Genomic DNA, 17,791 nt, shown 5'->3' with positions numbered 1-17,791 from the left:
ATAATTATGCAGAACTTTAAGGCTTGATGTAATTTAAATGAACAAAAAACTCCGCCACAGTTGTTACGACAGGCAAAATTAGCTAAACAAACCAAAAACACCTTTGTACCAGGCTGTAAACACATAATTTTCTTCTGTAAAGTTGGGCATTTTAACATGGGGGTCTATGGGAATTGACTCCCTCTTGGAGCCGGCCCCTAGCTGCAGTCGATGAATTGCAGTTTAAATCACATTCGTATTGGCTTCATCAGAGAGATCTGAAGGTTGCCCCTCGGTTGTGACACATTTCAGAGTAAAACAATGCCACGCGAGGAAAATAGTGGGCGAAAAGGAGACGTTTCACTCAGAAATGGAACTGGTAGCAGACTGACAGTTGGAGGGGGCGGAGTTAACAGATTCTCCCACCCAAGCTGTCAAACTGACATCAGCTGTGTCCTAATTCGAAGACTGGGTCCTTGAAAGACGCATCCTCGAAAGCAAGTACTATTTCTTTGAAGGTCGTACTCTCCGAAGTCTGCGAAGAGAACTGAAATGAGATGATCTAGCATTCGGAGGATCCATAATTTGCGTCACCTGCTGTAGCTACTTGCCCACCGTGTCTGACTTATTAGAATAAATATGAAACCAGACAATTATTACTTTTATTTTAAAAAATATGTTGATGTAAATTTAACTAACCAAGAGTTTATGAAATAAATCAAACTTAGAAATAGACGCAATAGCAGCCTTCAAATTGGGAAGGGCTTACTAGTCTTCAGTTGCGCTGGTATGATGCAATCGGTCTAAGAATATATCCTTTGTAAGTCGCAGCCTTCAAATTGGGACACGGCTGTCATCAGAATATAATCGTCACAAGGGGCGGAAGTAAATTTTCAGATTTTGATTTCATAGGAACTTTAATGTAAACAATTTATCAGTGCACATGATTCCAGAAAAAGTCTTTGTAATCTTTCATCGAAAATAACTTTCGCTTTTATCCTCTTAATTGTCAGACTATTTTCAATAATCCAATCAGTTCCCACTGGATCCAACAACAACCTGCCCCTGCATTTTCCCCGTTGAATATCCTGTTTCCCTGAGAGATCTCTCCCATTACAAATGTAAACATCGGTCAACTTGACTTTAAGAATGGACAGACAAACTGTAGCTTAGGGAGTCCGCACAGAATGGAAACATGTTTTACTCAACTGGCCAGCCATTAAAACTAAATAATCGATCCAGGCTGAGCTAGGGCTGAACGTATTCATGCTTGAACACAAACACACACACATCATAAAAAAATGTTGAAGCTCCTTTTCATGCCACTCAGGGTGCATTCACACTATCCAAACCAAACCGTGCCCCGAGCGATTGTCCCCACTCCCTACTCCAACAGAAGCACACACTGACACTGTACTGTTATCTATCCGACCCCAGGCAAACTTTTGTCATTAGGATGCGATTGTTTTGAACAAAAGAGGAAATAAAGCGCTCTCTTAACACTGGATTCGTTTGGTGCACGATGACACACAGCCCTCTCACATGCCATAATATTGCTTAGTTGGTTTGTCGCGTGTGCAGCTCAGACATTCATGCAACCCTGCTGCACCCATCAGAAGGTTTTACGAAGGCAGATGAAGGTGAGTAGTCGTGCAATTGACGTCTCTCCTTCTGAACCGCGACCTTGTGCGATCAATTGCACATTCCGCACCTAAGCCGAAGTGAACCGCGCTCGAGGCCACCTTTGAAAGCCGGCAAGGGTGTGATTAACCATACCAAGCATTCACACTAGTCAAAAGAACCAGGCTTTGGGGGTCAAACGCGTCCGGGCACGGATTGGTTTGGATAGTGTAAATGCGCCCTCAATGATTACACTAACTTCGGTTGTAAACACACAAAGATTCGGGAGTGACACTGAGAATGTTCAATATTATCTTTCTTTATCTCCCAAAAACTGTTGCAGTTCATTTCATCACTGTTAGATACTTGCAATAGAGTTAAAAGGATTAAAGCAGTGGATGGTAAAACAAACTGTACCTACCGTGTCCCATATGCACATGCCTACAATCTTAAAAAAGACTGAGCTACAGGTTCATTACAGTGTGTGTGTGTGTTTAAATGTGAGTGTGTGTAATGATGATGCAAGCGAGAAGCCACTGCTGGTCCTGAACAAAGACTTGTATTCCATGCAGTGAGACAGAGTATTGCACCATGGTCTCAGATTCAGGAGGAGAGTAAAGAAGAAGGGAAAATAGGAGAAAAGGTAAGGGCGATGAGAAGAGGAGAGGATAGATGAGATGATGATCTTTCAAGATTACTAATTAAACTGTACTAGTAGGCATGCTAATGAATTGTTTGTAGGTCTTTTAAACTTAAATATAAACAACTGAAGAAGAAACTGAAGATCAGAGATAGTCAGAGAAAGATTGGATAAAACACACAAGGACCAAAAAGGAAACATTCAGTTTCTAAACCACAGCAACTGTCTTTTTTCCCAAGAGTAACACAGATATTTACAGCAAACTGCATCTAACCAAATTTTTAAGCATGATATCATTCAGTGGGTATGTGGAGATTTCCATTGGTCATTGTTTTGTCTGTTTTTCCTCTCTTTTTTCAAGTGTGACCTTCCCTTTCTCATAAGCTGCTACGGAGAATCTGTACTCAATACTTTTAAATTAAGGTGTTATTGTCAAGTCATGTGGACAATTTATGTGGACACAAACAAACAGTGAATAAATCAAACCATCTTGTGTCTTCTTTAAAAATGCTGGTTTGGTATGCTCCAATCTTAAGAGACCTCCATGATGGCATAAGCTTAAACAACTAAACACACAAAAACTGCATTTATAAGCATTGGCTTTTTAAATATTCCCATTTGCTTAAACGCCTTCAATGAACAAGCAATGAACACGAACAACGGATTATTTACAGATGAGCGCTCAGAGGTCTGGAATCAGTCATAAATTTTGCACATATCTGCAGAGAAACAGAGACTTGGCAGAGCTTCTTCCCAAATCGATGAGAATAAGCAACTTTTTAAACATTTAAGCTGCTGATGCAGCATGTATATGATGCTCCATATGAGTGATATTCCTATGGGCCTTCAAGGCATAACAGATGTCGAGCTCACATGAGACTTCACGGCAAATGATGGTAGTTGATTGTCAGAGGTAATTTAAGCTGTACATGTGGCACTTTATATTTTTAGCAGTCACCTCTTCTTACAATTTCTCCAGCAAAAAGGCAGCATGTTTCCTTGTTGCCCAGCTGTGCCGTTTTTATTCATTCAATAATTTTAGCGTATCGCTTATTGAGCTGCCAGTGATTTTGCTTTTACTTTACACAAAAACCAGGTGCTGATAAGCTTCCTACCATGTGTTTGCGACACACAGGGGTTTCCGGAGAAAGTCACTGGTAGCGGGAAAAGCTCTGAGGCGAGCGTGTGTGGGTGTGTTCTCCAGTCTAGTACCTCTGACGGAGTTTTTGTGCAAAGTGCTGAAGACAGAAAAAGAAAACGCACAACCAAATATGCCGTATGTGCTCCTGTTTGTTTTTCATCCCTAGGCAACACTGTTATTTCCTGGTGAGGTATTGCCGGATCACACTGACGCAGTTTTTCTCTCTTCTAAGGGCGCACTCATATCACACCAAACCAAACAGTGCCCGAATGCGATTGTCCCCCCTCTCTACCCCTCTAGAAGCACGCACACTGTACTCTGACCAATCCGAGCCTGGGCACATTTTTTTCATTAGGATGTGATTGTTTTGAAGAAAACAGGTAGTCTTTACAGACCATCCATGTATAGAGGAAAAATGTATCCACCAACTAGAGATGTGCACTTTGGTCATTTAACTACTTGAGTATCTACACAGTCCTTAAGTACTCATGTTCATTACTATAACAAACACGTCACAAAAATGCCATAGGACAGTGGTTCCCAACCTTCAGATATCTGGAAAGGAAAAAGGTTTGGGAACCACTGTCATAGAAAAACTGTTTTATTAGTTTCAAACCTTTAACCACTATATCTTTTAGTAAACTTTATTTTTAAGGTTGCATTCAGAACAGATTGGTTATTTTGTTGTCTAGAACAGATCAAACACATTTAACACCTTATCTTTATCTCTCCTTCCCATCTTATTTTTCCTCGATGTACCATATGGCTCCCCAGTGCAACTCAGCACAATTTCATCCTTGCGAAGGAAAATCGCGTAACTCACTCAAGGTGATGCATCGAGAGCGATTCTTAGTTAGCGCGGGAAATGACAGCATGATTGTTTGTGGTATAAGGGTGTACTAAGTGTCTCTCTTTGAAGATTGCTTTTGAACTCACAAACGCTGTCTCTCTAAAGAAGAAAACCCCTCAGAGTTAAATTCCTTCACACAAGCCCTGACTCAGTGATCTCATTCTCGAAATGTCGGTAAGATAAAAGTCGGACGTGTTGTTTTAAACTTTCACCTAACTTTGAGGTGAGATCCAAGTGTATTCACAAGCGGTACCTACTCGCATTACAGTGCACCTCTATGTGCGTGCACGAGATCTGAGGACTAGAGCGCGCATTCCACTTCGGCCCTTTTATTCATCCGTCAACAGCAGCTTCAAAGCGCTCTGACTCATTTGGCCACAGATCAGTTCAAATCGAGTGGAGCACAGAGATCCGGTGCGGGAAATCTACAAATTGGCTTCTAGAGAAACAACACGTTTAAGCAAAGTTCCCTTTAAAAATTTAAAGTATACATATTTATTATATAATTGACAACAATTACAATACAATTTACATTCTTTATTATATCATTATCATCATTCTCGATATTATAACGGACCAATCGCTATAAAATAGCTGGCTCGGTCAAAATCATACTTCAAACATTGATGACCTACTTCAGAGATCGAAAACCATTAAGCTGGGATGAATGGGTCAACGAGGTAACATAGGTGGGACCACTCCAAATAAATGAATATTAATTATATATAGAGAGAGATAATAAGAATTAGACCCTGCCTCCATGTGTCACTCCAGATGAAAATCCATTTTGAACTAAAAGGAAACTTATAATAGTGACAATAAGGGATTGTCCACTGGGTTAACACATGTTGTAGCCTATCTTTGGAAATACATTAATAGCTTTCGGAAGCGTGTAGGCAAATCCACGACAAAGCGCAGTCAAAGGGGGCAGTGCGTAAATCATGCTTGTCACTGAACGCCTTTAGTTAATTGGCGTCGATTATTGGTGGACAGGGCATTGAATAACAGCATATTTTTAGCATGTTTTAAGCATTAATATTTTCCACAAAGCACATCCTTCTTGTTGTGACAGTAAACGAGCCCTGCCACCTTTATAATCCCATTACGTATTCTGGTATAGCTCGGCTTAATCCTAAACACGCTGGTAGTTTGTCCCACATTTCAGGGATCGTTTTTCTCTCTCATTTATCTCTGAGCAATCCACATTAACTGTTAAACTGTTTAAATGCAGCCGCAATTGCGACAGTGAAAACCCACATTATCGCTAATTTTAAGATGATTTACACAGCGCCTACAGCCTCGAAGCCGCGCTCTCATCCAAGTCCCTAGTTTTCAGTCTTTTGTTAGTGAGCGCAGCCCTGCTGTGTGTCTGATAAATGCCATTTCATTCCAACAAGCAGACCACATGCTGCTTAAGCAGTGTGGGGCTTTTACCTCTCTGACTCGAGATGTGGTCATTCTGCGTTGCCTTCAGCCGTATGTATGAAAACAAAGGTTTATTAATAGTGAAGTTGCGTTATGTTCACCGACAAAGCAAACACAATGGCACGCAAGCGACCAAAGGCTTAAAATATTTAAATCACCGTAGCCTACTGATATGATATCTGGTTTTGGTGTGTTCACCGAGTCAGAGTTTGAGTAGTTAATGCAACTTCCCCGCAGTAGTGCGTAAATACACGGGGCAGCGTCAGTTAATCAGTTTAATGCAGTCTTAAACCTGTCATCTAATCTATCTACCTTATCTCTCTCTGACCCACACACATACACACAAAAACCTAGGATTTCTCCGCTCGAGTTTCAAAACTTCACCGTGAAGCAAATGTAGCATAAGAATATAGCGGTGTTACACTTTAAAAACCAATCACTACGTTAAACGCACAGATGAACGCGTCATGACACAAGCGGAGTTGCTTTAAACATCAGTTGGTCGCTAAACTGGAGTGAGCCACCATTCATATCAATGATGTAAATCAATAAAATTAAACTCTTAAACTCACTAATGGGTCCATGCGAGGTGAGTCTAGCCGCTGGGAGACCAGAAGCATCTTGGAGTGCGGGTGAACCACGAAGCCACTGTTAAATCCACTTTGTTTCAGTACGTGTGATCTGTTTAGTAAAGAAAACCCAGATTGGGAATCTAATAAAAAATGGTCACTAGGAATCTTTAAATTAGGCTATCACTCAGTTGCGTGTGCGATTGGCAACAAGAAACGAGTACTGATGCCAAATGCAAGCTAATCTGACATTCCGTTCAAGCGCCAGTCACGTTCATCCTATTGAGCGGGGACTAATAACACAAACGTCTGTATCGGCTCTGGCTCTACACGGCCACTTACGATCACAGAGCTGTGTATCTTCCTGACTGCTGGGCGGAGTCACGCACTCTATAGGACGCTCTGCTGCGCGATGTCACAGAGGAGGAGACACAGATGTTTCACTAGCCGTCTGCAAGACATTACAGGCGTGTTCGACTTCATTTGCCGCTGCGCAGACAGTTTGGCTCATGACATCAAAGTACCGCGCGAGCGATTCGAAAGCTGTGCTCTCGCATCGCTCTCGCGGTACTTTGATGTCATACCTTACGACTCCATGCACATTCGTTGTTGAAAGGTCATATTAAAGTTCATATTTCCTAGTTCATACTTTATTCTAGGTTAGTCATTAATCCTCTGTAGTTAGTGTCTGATATTTCATTTTAAATTAGCATAGTTAAAGCATTATTACAAAACTCTTTAAAATAGGCTAGATTTTAGTCGTGATATTAACATTTACACACAGTTTCACACATTTTTTTACATTTTGTAGGAACATTTTATGTAGAAAACAGTAAAATCACACAAAAATGAAATTAGCTGGGTTTTTCCAAATTATTTTGTAGGTACTATATGGCAAGAAAAAAGTATGTGAACCCCTAGGAATAAACTGGTTTTCTACAGTGATTTAGCATAATTTGTGATCTGATTCTCATCTAGGTCACAACAATAAACAAACACAATGTACATAAACTGACTGACAACACACAAATAATTCTAGTTTATTTCTTTTTTGAAAACACCCATGAAACATTCACAGTGCTGGAGGAAAATGTAAGTGAATCCATATACTGATTAGTTTAATGAAAGCTAATTTGTGTCAGAAATAAAATCAGTTCAAATGTGTGGTTTAGTGATACTTTCATTGATAAAAAGACACTCAAACATTTTAAGATTGCTGTCCTCTTATGAACCATGCCTCCCAAGAAGGAGCTCTCTAAAGATATCTAATCAAGAGTTGTTGCACTCCATAAGGTAAAGGGATACAAAACAATCTCAAAATGTTTCGAATTCATTCAGACGGTTAGACAAATTGTCTATAAATGGAGACAGTTTAATACTGTAGCTATCCTTCCTAGAAGTGGGTGCCCAGCCAAGATGACTCCTAAGGCACAACACAGAATACTCAATGAGAACCCACGAGTAACAGCTAAAGGCTTGAAAACATCATTGGAACTGGCCCACATCTCTGTTCATCAGTCTACCATACCTAAGCCTTTAAACAGGCACAGTGTCTATGGCAGAACACCATGGAGGAAGCCGCTGCTCTCCCAAAAAACATTGCTGTGAGCCTGAAGTTTGCAAAAAAAAGCACCTTGGCAAACCCCAGTGCTACTGGGAAAATATTTTATGGCCTGATGAAACAAAAGTTTAATTGTTCGGGAAAAATACTATGGCGCAAAAAGGGCATAGCTTACCACATCAAAGATTCATCCCAACAGTAAGGTATGGCGAAGGGATCATGATTTGGGCATGCTTTGCTGCCTCAGGGCCTGGACCACTTGCTATCATTGAGAGAAAAATGAATTCCCAAGTTTAATAAAATATCCAACAGGATAATGTCAGGGTGGCTGTCCACCAGTTGAGTTTAGAAAACCTGTTCATTCCTATATATATACATATATATATATATATATATATATATATATATATATATATATATATATATATATATATATATACATATACATATACATATACATATATTATATATATTATATTAATAAGACTGGGATTGTTTTGATTTTGAGTTTACGATTAGTTGTTGGATGTTAAACAACTCCATCTAGAACAGTGTTGTTTTACACTGTATACCTATGTGGAGCAAGAGGTTAAATGAGCTGTTAACCCGTTTTCAAAATTACAAGCGTGAAATGTTGGTTGACCCAAAGCTAAAAGCTGCCTTAACCCAAGGTAAAAACACTTAAACCCATACTTAACTACTGTGTGAAATGCTCTTATTATTTAATGTGACAACAGCAAGCTACCTCTTCATGTTTTTGAATTAATGAAAATGTGATTTATTTAAAAGATTTAATGAGAATGAACTGTGAAGCTTAAATCAAGTCAAAGATTATAGTTATGAATATTGAACACTCAAGCAGTACTGACCCCATACATTACTGGAGATTTTCTGCAATAATTTTGTATAATTGGAAATGCATGTTTTTACTTTAGCATTAAAAAACCCACACAATTCTGACACTGTAGGTGTTTTCTAATCTCCAATTTAAAATCTGGTTATTGAATGAAAACCAGTAGAAAAACACTGGTTTATTGTACACAGAAGCTGTTGGGGAAATAAAAATGGGCTATAATTTATAAAAGGAATTTCTATGAAATATTTACCAAAAAGCAATAAAATGCTGATAAAAGGAATACATTTGATTATGTATGTGAAGATTAGTCTGATATGGGCAAAAAAACAAGAGTGGCTTGCACTTAAAATGTTGACTTTTGAACGAGGTGCCATGTTTATGAAAGCAGACAATGTACAAGGTGGCACAGCCAAAACAAAGCATCAGTAATACCAAGGGACACAGGTCAACAGAGGGCAGCATAATTTCAGCTCACAGGAAACAAATGAAAGATGCAGTAAGACAACGTCTTTAGTCCCATGTAGCAACTTGTTAGCAAGATGCCATTTATATTTCATAACACGTAAAAACGTATTAAAGAATAATCACAAGTAGGATATTACTGGTGTGAGTGAGGTTATAGAAAAAAGTGTGAAAATATCTTGAACTTGTAAACTGATAATTCGTTTATAGGTTTTTGCCCACAAAAACATGTCATCCCTGCAGCTTTCTATCTCTACTTAAACAGAAAGTGAGTGTAATGTAGCACTAAAGCTTTAAGACTTCCCAGAATCACCTGCTGTCTATTGCCAGTTTAACATATCACTGCAAGCATGCGATGCTGAAAGGAAGTTAAAAAGAAAGGCATATGTCCAACAAGCAGTTGTTGGTTTGACGTCATTACAGTGATTATCTTATTAACAGGTAAAGCAAGAAATCACAGTTGTTGTTGTTTTTAATCTATTGAGTCAGCCTGTGGTCAGTTTCATAAACATAGACTGTAAAATATTTCTTTAGAAATTACAGTATTACTGGCAGCTGTTTGCCAGTAAATTACTGTAGATTTAAATGTATGTTATTTACTAGCAACAGTTTGTTTAAAGTTAAATGAACATTAAACATTAACAAGTCTTTACCTTTACAGAATAAAACTGTATAATAACAGCCTCATGCAAAGCATTCTGGGAACCAAAATCTGAAGGAAAAAAGGTAAAGACTTAAAGGTAAACAACATACATTTAAATCTACAGCAAGTTATAGCAAACAGCTATATTGACTACAGCAACATTTTTACAGTGTATGCTAAGTTGAGTCTTTAAACTGTGTGTCTTACTTTTCTGCTTTTATACATGATTTTAAAAATGTATCTGTCTTGAAGAAAAAAATAAATGACTAATTTTGTAAGACTAGTCTAAGCAGCCAGCAATAGGTACTTTGAAACATGACTTTGTTTCTCGGCAGACAAACAGATAAAAAACCTGTCTTCTCTTACTCCCAGAAGTTGCATAAAGCCAGCCAATCAGATTAGAGCGTGCTAGCTCCAGCTCATGGGCGTTTTGGTTAATTTGAGCAAATGCGGCTGAGATTACAAAGTACTGTACTGTAGATGATGTCTATTTTGTCTCTAGGAAACTGCTTAAATTGTTAGTGTGAATGACAGAGAAATGATAGAGTTCTTAGATACTGTCATATATTGATAAACTTACTGTAAACATTGAAAGGTCTTGGAGGAAGTTCTTCTAAAGCTTTTCTCAAACTGTGTCTAAGCACAAAACTATTATACTCTATAATACTGTTAATGATATATATGTAAGGTATAATTGATAACGGGTCATTGAATTATTCGAAAATAATGCACAAATTGGGTTTAAATAATTCAAATTAGCCAATTGTTGTGCTTATACCATGGTTACCACAGACATTGCTAAGAAATTGCTCTGATGATTTTTTCAAGACATTTGACAGGTTAGGTGTGTATTTATTGAAAAATATTGCATACCTGTAACATTTCTCAACCAGTCAGAATAAAGCATTCAACAGCCCTGTGTCTTTTTATAATAGGAAAGTGATCAGTAAAAATGAACAGCATGCTATCTGATCCTTGACCTTCATTTTTACATTAGTGTGTTTCCAAAACTAAAAAGGTTTTATACAAAAAGAATATTAAAATTTACTCATTGCAACAGAAACAGATACACAAATAATCTACACAGCCTCATATCAATGCTGGCACACACACAAAGAGAAAGACTGCGCTAATCCTTCACTTGCACCTGGAGGAGAGTTTAGGTTACAGGGCACACACACACACACACACACACACACACACACACACACACACACACACACACACACACACACACACACACACACACACACACACACACACACACACACACACACACACACACACACACACACACACACACACACACACACACACACACACACACACACACACACACACACACACACACACACACACACACACACACACACACACACACACACACACAAAACAGAGGCCCCAAGCCCTTTCACATACAATGCACACATAAAGAAGAAACTCCCTCCGCTCACTCAAACACAAAACAATACACAGTTACAATACTCAGTAAATCATTTTTTTCATGTTTAAAAAAAGCATTGTAACTATATGGTAGCATGCTAAAGCTGCAAGGGTTTAATAACAGGATAAATTTCTCATCAGTCTTCATATTTGTACTTTAAGTACAATAGCAAGTGTTTTGAGCAGGCCTGCCTCTCTCATGACAGTGCATATGGTTGGGCACACACACAAACATACACAAAATGTGCAACCCCACACTGATAGCAATCTCAAGCATTCAGACACTCCCTGCAACTCCTTCATACGCATCAAGTTACAAATGTGCTAAAGCGCTTCATCACCACCCCCCCACCCGCCCCTTTTTCCCTCCTGCGTCCAACTGCATTGTTGAATGTTCCAACTCTTACATTCTGAGGCTATCACAATGTCTTACATTGCTAGAGAGAGAGAGAGAGAGAGAGAGAGAGAGAGAGAGAGAGAGAGAGAGAGAGAGAGAGAGAGAGAGAGAGAGAGAGAGAGAGAGAGAGAGAGAGAGAGAGAGAGAGAGAGGTGCTCCTCAAAAGTAGTCTAAACAAGATCACCATTTCCATCGACTTTATGTTTATGCAGTGATGTCACTCATTCCAGTCAGGCTGAAACGAAAGTTAAGGTCTCGCTGAGTCCTCCACCTATTTTTCTCAGTTGCTTTTTTCTTTCCACTACAGCTTTACATGCATTTGCACAGCTGTAACTGTAAGTGTAAACTCAAAACAAACCCCAACAGGGTGATCGCAAGATCTCCAGGAGGAGGGTGCCACAACTGAACAGTCAGAATCAAGAATTTTAGACATTCCTGTATTCAGTATGGATATACGATATACGAGGATAAGCTAACTTTCTCTCTTTTCTTACTTTCTGCCCTTTCTCTCTCATCAATCATTTGGACAGCTGATCCAGGGAAAATGCTGGTTACATTTTCTCTGTTCGATGCCTTGTGAATTCAATTAAGATGATGATTGCTGAGTGCAGTTTTAGAGGGCTGATGTAACACTTTAGCACAGTCGCACAGAATGCACATGCACACAGACAGGGCCACTATACAGCACAGTTTACTACATAATATAATGGTAGTGTGATGTTTATTGGACCTGCATTTTAATATCATGGTATTTTCTGATGTTTCTTAGAGTAACAACTACATGCCATTTGTAAATGCCACTGTGTAGGAAAATGGTTATTTATAGTTCTGTATATCATTGACTACTGTAGTGTAAAAGTCCCATGGTATAACACTCTAAACACATTTTTGTGTTGTTATTGGAACAACACATTTTATGTTAATTTTACCACAACTTGTGTGGTTATTTATTTTAACACAAAATCAACACTATGGGGCGATTTCCCGGACAGGGTTTAGGTTAATCCAGGACTAGGCCTTATTAATATTAGGTCACTTAAGTAGTTTTTTACAAACATACCTTACAAAAAACACTACAGGTGTGTATCTTAAAACAAAACAATGTCAACTAAATATCTTCAAATTAAACATGATAAGGTGTTTATAAATAAAACCGGCTCAAACATGCATTTTAGTCTGGGACTAGGATAAACCCTGTTTGGTAAACCACCCCCAAATGTGTTAAGTGACACATACTGGAGTTGTTTTTCGGAACAGGGTTTACCATAGTCCCAGATTAAAATGCATGTTTGAGCTGTCTAATTTAAAAACATCCTGTACTGATGTATTTTTTCATATCAATGTTATTGTTTTGTCTCAGGATGCACACCAGTATTGTTTTTTGTAATGTTTGTTTGTAAAAACTTCTTAAATGTCCTAATATAACTAAATCCTAGTCCTGGATTATCTAAATCTAAACCCTGTCTGGGAAACCACCCCAATGTGTTAAATAGCAAAACAACATACCAACACATCCTTTTTTAAAGTGTACTATCATCATTGTATTATGGTACCACCCCAGTAATTTTGTAATTGTATGGACAAAAAGGAATCTGTATGTGTGTACGAAATGTTGATATGTCTCTTTATGGTTAATTTGAGTTTAGTTTATCTACAGTATGTGTGTCTACATGTGTCAGGGGATAAATCATTAATGCTTGGCCAAAGTCTCTGCTTTCATTTTTCCTGGATATACAATATTAGGAAAAGAAAGCAAGCATATTCCCCACAAGAATTATCATTGTGTAGCAACAATACAAAATGAGAGGGAAAGAGAGACAAAGAAAAACATTGTTAGAATAAATTTCAGAAAAATGCAATGAATTTCTTCCGTATTAGTTTGGCAGGAACTTTCGGGAACACAGTGTTAATGATTAATATGAAGTCCATGCCTGGCAGCTTCTCTCTCTCTCTCTCTCTCTCTCTCTCTCTCTCTCTCTCTCTCTCTCTCTCTCTCTCTCTCTCTCTAAATCTCTCACACACACACACACACACACACACACACACCAGAGAAAATAACTGACTCTTCGCCATCTCTCTCCCTCCGCTTCCCCCTCTTTCTTTTCCCATAGGCCCAGGGATGGCCAAAATCAGCATAGCCAGTTGTCAAGGTAACCTCAATACAATCTATTTACCCACCTCTCCTCTCACTCGCCAAGGTCAGCTCTCTCTCTCTCTCTCTCTCTCTCTCTCTCTCTAGCTTTTCCTCTCTCTCTCCTACTCTCTTGGTTTTTGTTCTTTAAACAGCAGGGTAGAACACCCCCTAAAACCATCATTAGCACAAAACCAAAAGAACTGACAAAAGAACAAGAACTGAACTTTCCAAGCCACCAGCCCGCCACTGCTTTCAGCTCCATTGCTAGGCCTCCCATTATTGAATTGTAATTTCAGTCTTCCCCAAACACACGCACACACAAACACAAAGCATAAAGTCCTGCTCTTAAGCCAAAGCAAGATTAGTGATTATAAAGAGCCCCTGCCATGAGGCAGCTCTTAAACTGAAATAAATGCACCCGGCTACAATCATTTATCGGTATTAGAACTAGTGCTAGAGTATTAGTTGTTTTCTTTAAAATTGTATTTCTTATCCAGAGTTCAATTTTACTACAATATCATATATATGCATATATATATTTTTTAATCTACTAAAGTAAACTTAACTAACTCTAATACAAATTTTTGAAAAGCAACATTTCTTTAGGAACATATAGGCTCCAAATGTATAAGGCAATGTGGTTACGGACAGGATAGACCTTTAGAGGGATGAAATATGTCATAATGATATTTGGATATTTCCATGGAAAAGGGTGTTGTACTGTATAAGATCCATACATAATGATTTTCAAGTTCACACCTGGAGACTCACAATATTATTTAAAGTTGTCATGGTTTTTGCTCTTCACCTATAAATTACCTGTAATATAGTCTAATCTCTTGAGTCGTTTTCTGCCTTTACTGACTAATGTCTTTTCCTACTCTTGACTAACACTACATGAATTTGCCTGGTAATGTCGCCCGTTTCACTATGTTGCAACATCTCTGAAAGTTTAAAGAGCTTTGCTGAAAGCAATTTCTCTTCGGAGTGGCACTCATAAAATCTCCGTACGACCTGACAGATATCACTGAAATAGGTGTCTTGAGAATTCACACCTGTCTGACAGCCCTGGGCTCTGTAAACACCAAAGTAAATGGCTTGCTTCTTTGGCCAATCAGAAAACTTTAAAAACACTCATTGCCTGTGAATCATTTTGTGTATTTGGTCTTTGGAGGCTCTTGGACACACGGTGTGTCTTTAAGTTAGCAAGATGGTCAAAAACTTGTTTCCTAGCTGCTTTAAGGCAAGACGTTTTCAAGCTAATTTAAAGTTCAAGACAAATATGCATCTATTTCATTGCCAAAACAACGTTATTTTGTTTGTTTTATTTGTTATAATACAATGTGTTTGCGTGGTTTATGGTTAAAACACATTATTTTCCACATACCGTACATTTTGGTAGCTTCACGCACGTATTTGAAAAGCTCTGTGTCCCTGATTGGCCAGCTAATCTGTACATTGTGATTGGCCTGAATATCTCTGACGTCAGCAGGAAATGTGACGCTCCTGTACCATGTTAATTTAGGCCCTGTCCCAAATGGCGCACTTCATGTGGACTTTCCGTCTCGTGGCCTTAAATTGCGCATTCCCGCTTAGTCTATGAGTCCGTAGGGTGTCCCATCTGTCATTTTTACGCTCTGAAGTGTGCTCATTAGCGCCTCCTTTACCCCCTTGATGCGGTCTTCAGCGAAATCCGCACTGCAGCAGGCTTCGCGCACTTTACCAACCCAGAAGTCCTTGCGAAAGGGCAATCAGACCAATCAGACGATGGAAGGGAGGAGTTCAAACTGACGGGCAACTTCTCGACCTATTTCCGGTGTGATGCTCGAGTCTGTCCCAAAATACGACTCCGGTGCACCCACATGCTCTCGCATCAAGGGTCCCTAAAGTCTGGACTACGTGATGTCATCAAAGTGTGGACGCTGAGGAGGACCACAAGTCCAGAGTGTGCCATTTGGGACAGGGACATTCAGGCTGTAAATCCAAGCGGGAGGAATTAAGATAATGGCCGTTTCTCAATGTCACTTCCTTGGCAGGACTAGTCCTTACAAGTCACTTCCTTCAGATGCTAGGCGAGGCTCCTCTTAAGCATTCGGAGAAAAATTGAACAAGCTAGCAAGTGCACGTCATTGCGTCAATGAAAGGTGTGCTTTCGGTGCTGTGCGCGTAGGATTGTGGGTGATTTCAGCGCACGAAGGATACACATATGCATCCTTTCCTGTATATGGGATATTTCACGAACGAAGGACTCAGTCCTTGGCTGAAATTCCGAGGATCCTCGACATCGGAACAGTCCTTCGACGGATGTCGATGACGTAGCATCCTCGAAATTCTGGCTTCCGAGGATCCTTCCTTGACATTGGGAAACAGCCACTGTCGTTTTCATCTACATCATCAATGGTTTACGGACGTTTCCACACATGCGGTGCTTGAAAGTCGAGCACACCTGAAGTTTACGTCCACATTTCTTCACCAAAGTTGTTTAAAACATCTTACCACCTACTTGTCGAATTGCCGACGTCCTTAGCACGCCCTATGTGAAGCCTATTGATCGTGAACAGATCGTGCATCGTAGCTCCGTTGAGTTCATCATCTAAAAGCTTTTTTTTTTACCATCTTATTCCTATTTATATAATATAACTTATTAGTTTTACATAGGAATACTTTACCGTGACGATTATTGAGCAGTACTACCACGTGAAACTATTTATCACTAATAAACACCCAGTGTTGTTAGCATATAGCCCGCTAGCATCCACACGGTGGAGGCTGAAGCTAGCATTTTCCGATCTAATGGCGGATTCATCTGATATATGCTTTTCTGACCTATCCTCACCTGAGCGGGAAGCTGTGGAGGAGTTGTTTCCCGGTTTTAGCAGATCCAAGGCGAGGTACAGCGCCCACTTCACCCTGCCTTCCGACGTCCACAAGCGAGCAACAAACATGCATTCCACGCGATGCAGCTTCACGGACCGTGAACGACATGAAAGCGATCGGGAAGCTGTGGAGGAACCGCTGCCCGGCCTTCGCAGATTCGGCAAGCCAAACATCACCCTGGCCCCAGACGTTCGCAGGCGACCGAGGGGTGTCACAACCGAACACCCCACGCGATGCAGCTCCGGGGACCGCGTTCGGGTAAACGAAGACGCCATCGCCCAGCATGAAAGCGGTAAGACTCCGCTTGTTATTGTAACATGTACTACTTGCCACATGTATAGTTTAGCTTCTGCTGTTAGCATAGAGGGGTTTACATGCACTAAGTGTATTGAAGTATTAAGGTTAACTGAGAAGGTTGCTGAACTAGAATCGCGCATCCGAACGCTAGTTGAGGATAGCAAAACCGCTAATGTTACTGTCGCAAATAATCTATCGAGCGAAAAGACTAATGGCTCGGTTCCGACATCAGATGCTAATATAAATATTACAAATACTGTATCGAGCGCGCATAGTGTTTATCAAAATACACATGGCTCGGTTCCGTCATCAGAGTCAAGTCGGCGGTCAAACTGGGTGACTGTTAGGCGGCATAGTCATATAAGGCGTCCTTCTAAGACCCATAACGTAACGACAATTTCTAACAGATTCGATCCCCTAAGGAGTATACCAGCTGAAACACCTTTTAAAAGTGCCCTGGTCATTGGAGATTCTATACTCAGGAACACTAACATTGAGGCACCAAACACCATAGTCGACTGTATACCGGGAGCCAGAACGTCTGACATTAGATCCAAACTTAAAGTGCTGGCTAATGCTAAGCGGAAGTTTTCTAAGATTGTTATTCACGCCGGCACGAATGACACTAGGCTCCGCCAGTCGGAAATCACCAAAGATAATATTAAGGAGATGTGTGAAATTGCAAAAACAATGTCAGACAATGTAATATGCTCTGGTCCCCTCCCCGCCTACCGGGGAGATGAAACACATAGTAGATTAGTGTCTCTCAATGGATGGATGTCAAAGTGGTGCCCTCAGCATAACGTAGGGTTTATAGACAATTGGAAGCATTTCTGGGGAAGACCATTTCTCCTAACCCGAGATGGCCTTCACCCGTCATCGGAAGGAAGTGCTATA

The 17,791-nt window shown here is 39.9% G+C and overlaps 1 protein-coding gene across 1 annotated transcript in view; it reads right to left on the bottom strand.

Moving 5' to 3' along the window:
- The window catches only part of LOC135730829 (uncharacterized), a 71,992-nt gene extending 65,443 nt beyond the window's left edge, over positions 1 to 6,549 (bottom strand). Inside the window, exon 1 of the mRNA XM_065248788.2 lies at positions 6,228 to 6,549. Within this exon, the coding sequence (XP_065104860.1) occupies positions 6,228 to 6,275 (48 nt within the window). The 5' untranslated portion in view covers positions 6,276 to 6,549. The remainder of the gene's footprint in view (positions 1 to 6,227) is intronic.
- Positions 6,550 to 17,791: the final 11,242 nt, after the last annotated feature.

The sequence above is a fragment of the Paramisgurnus dabryanus genome, chromosome 2 (assembly GCF_030506205.2).
Source record: "Paramisgurnus dabryanus chromosome 2, PD_genome_1.1, whole genome shotgun sequence".
Taxonomy (NCBI): Eukaryota; Metazoa; Chordata; class Actinopteri; order Cypriniformes; family Cobitidae; genus Paramisgurnus; species Paramisgurnus dabryanus.
This window is presented reverse-complemented; position numbering and strand designations above follow the sequence as displayed.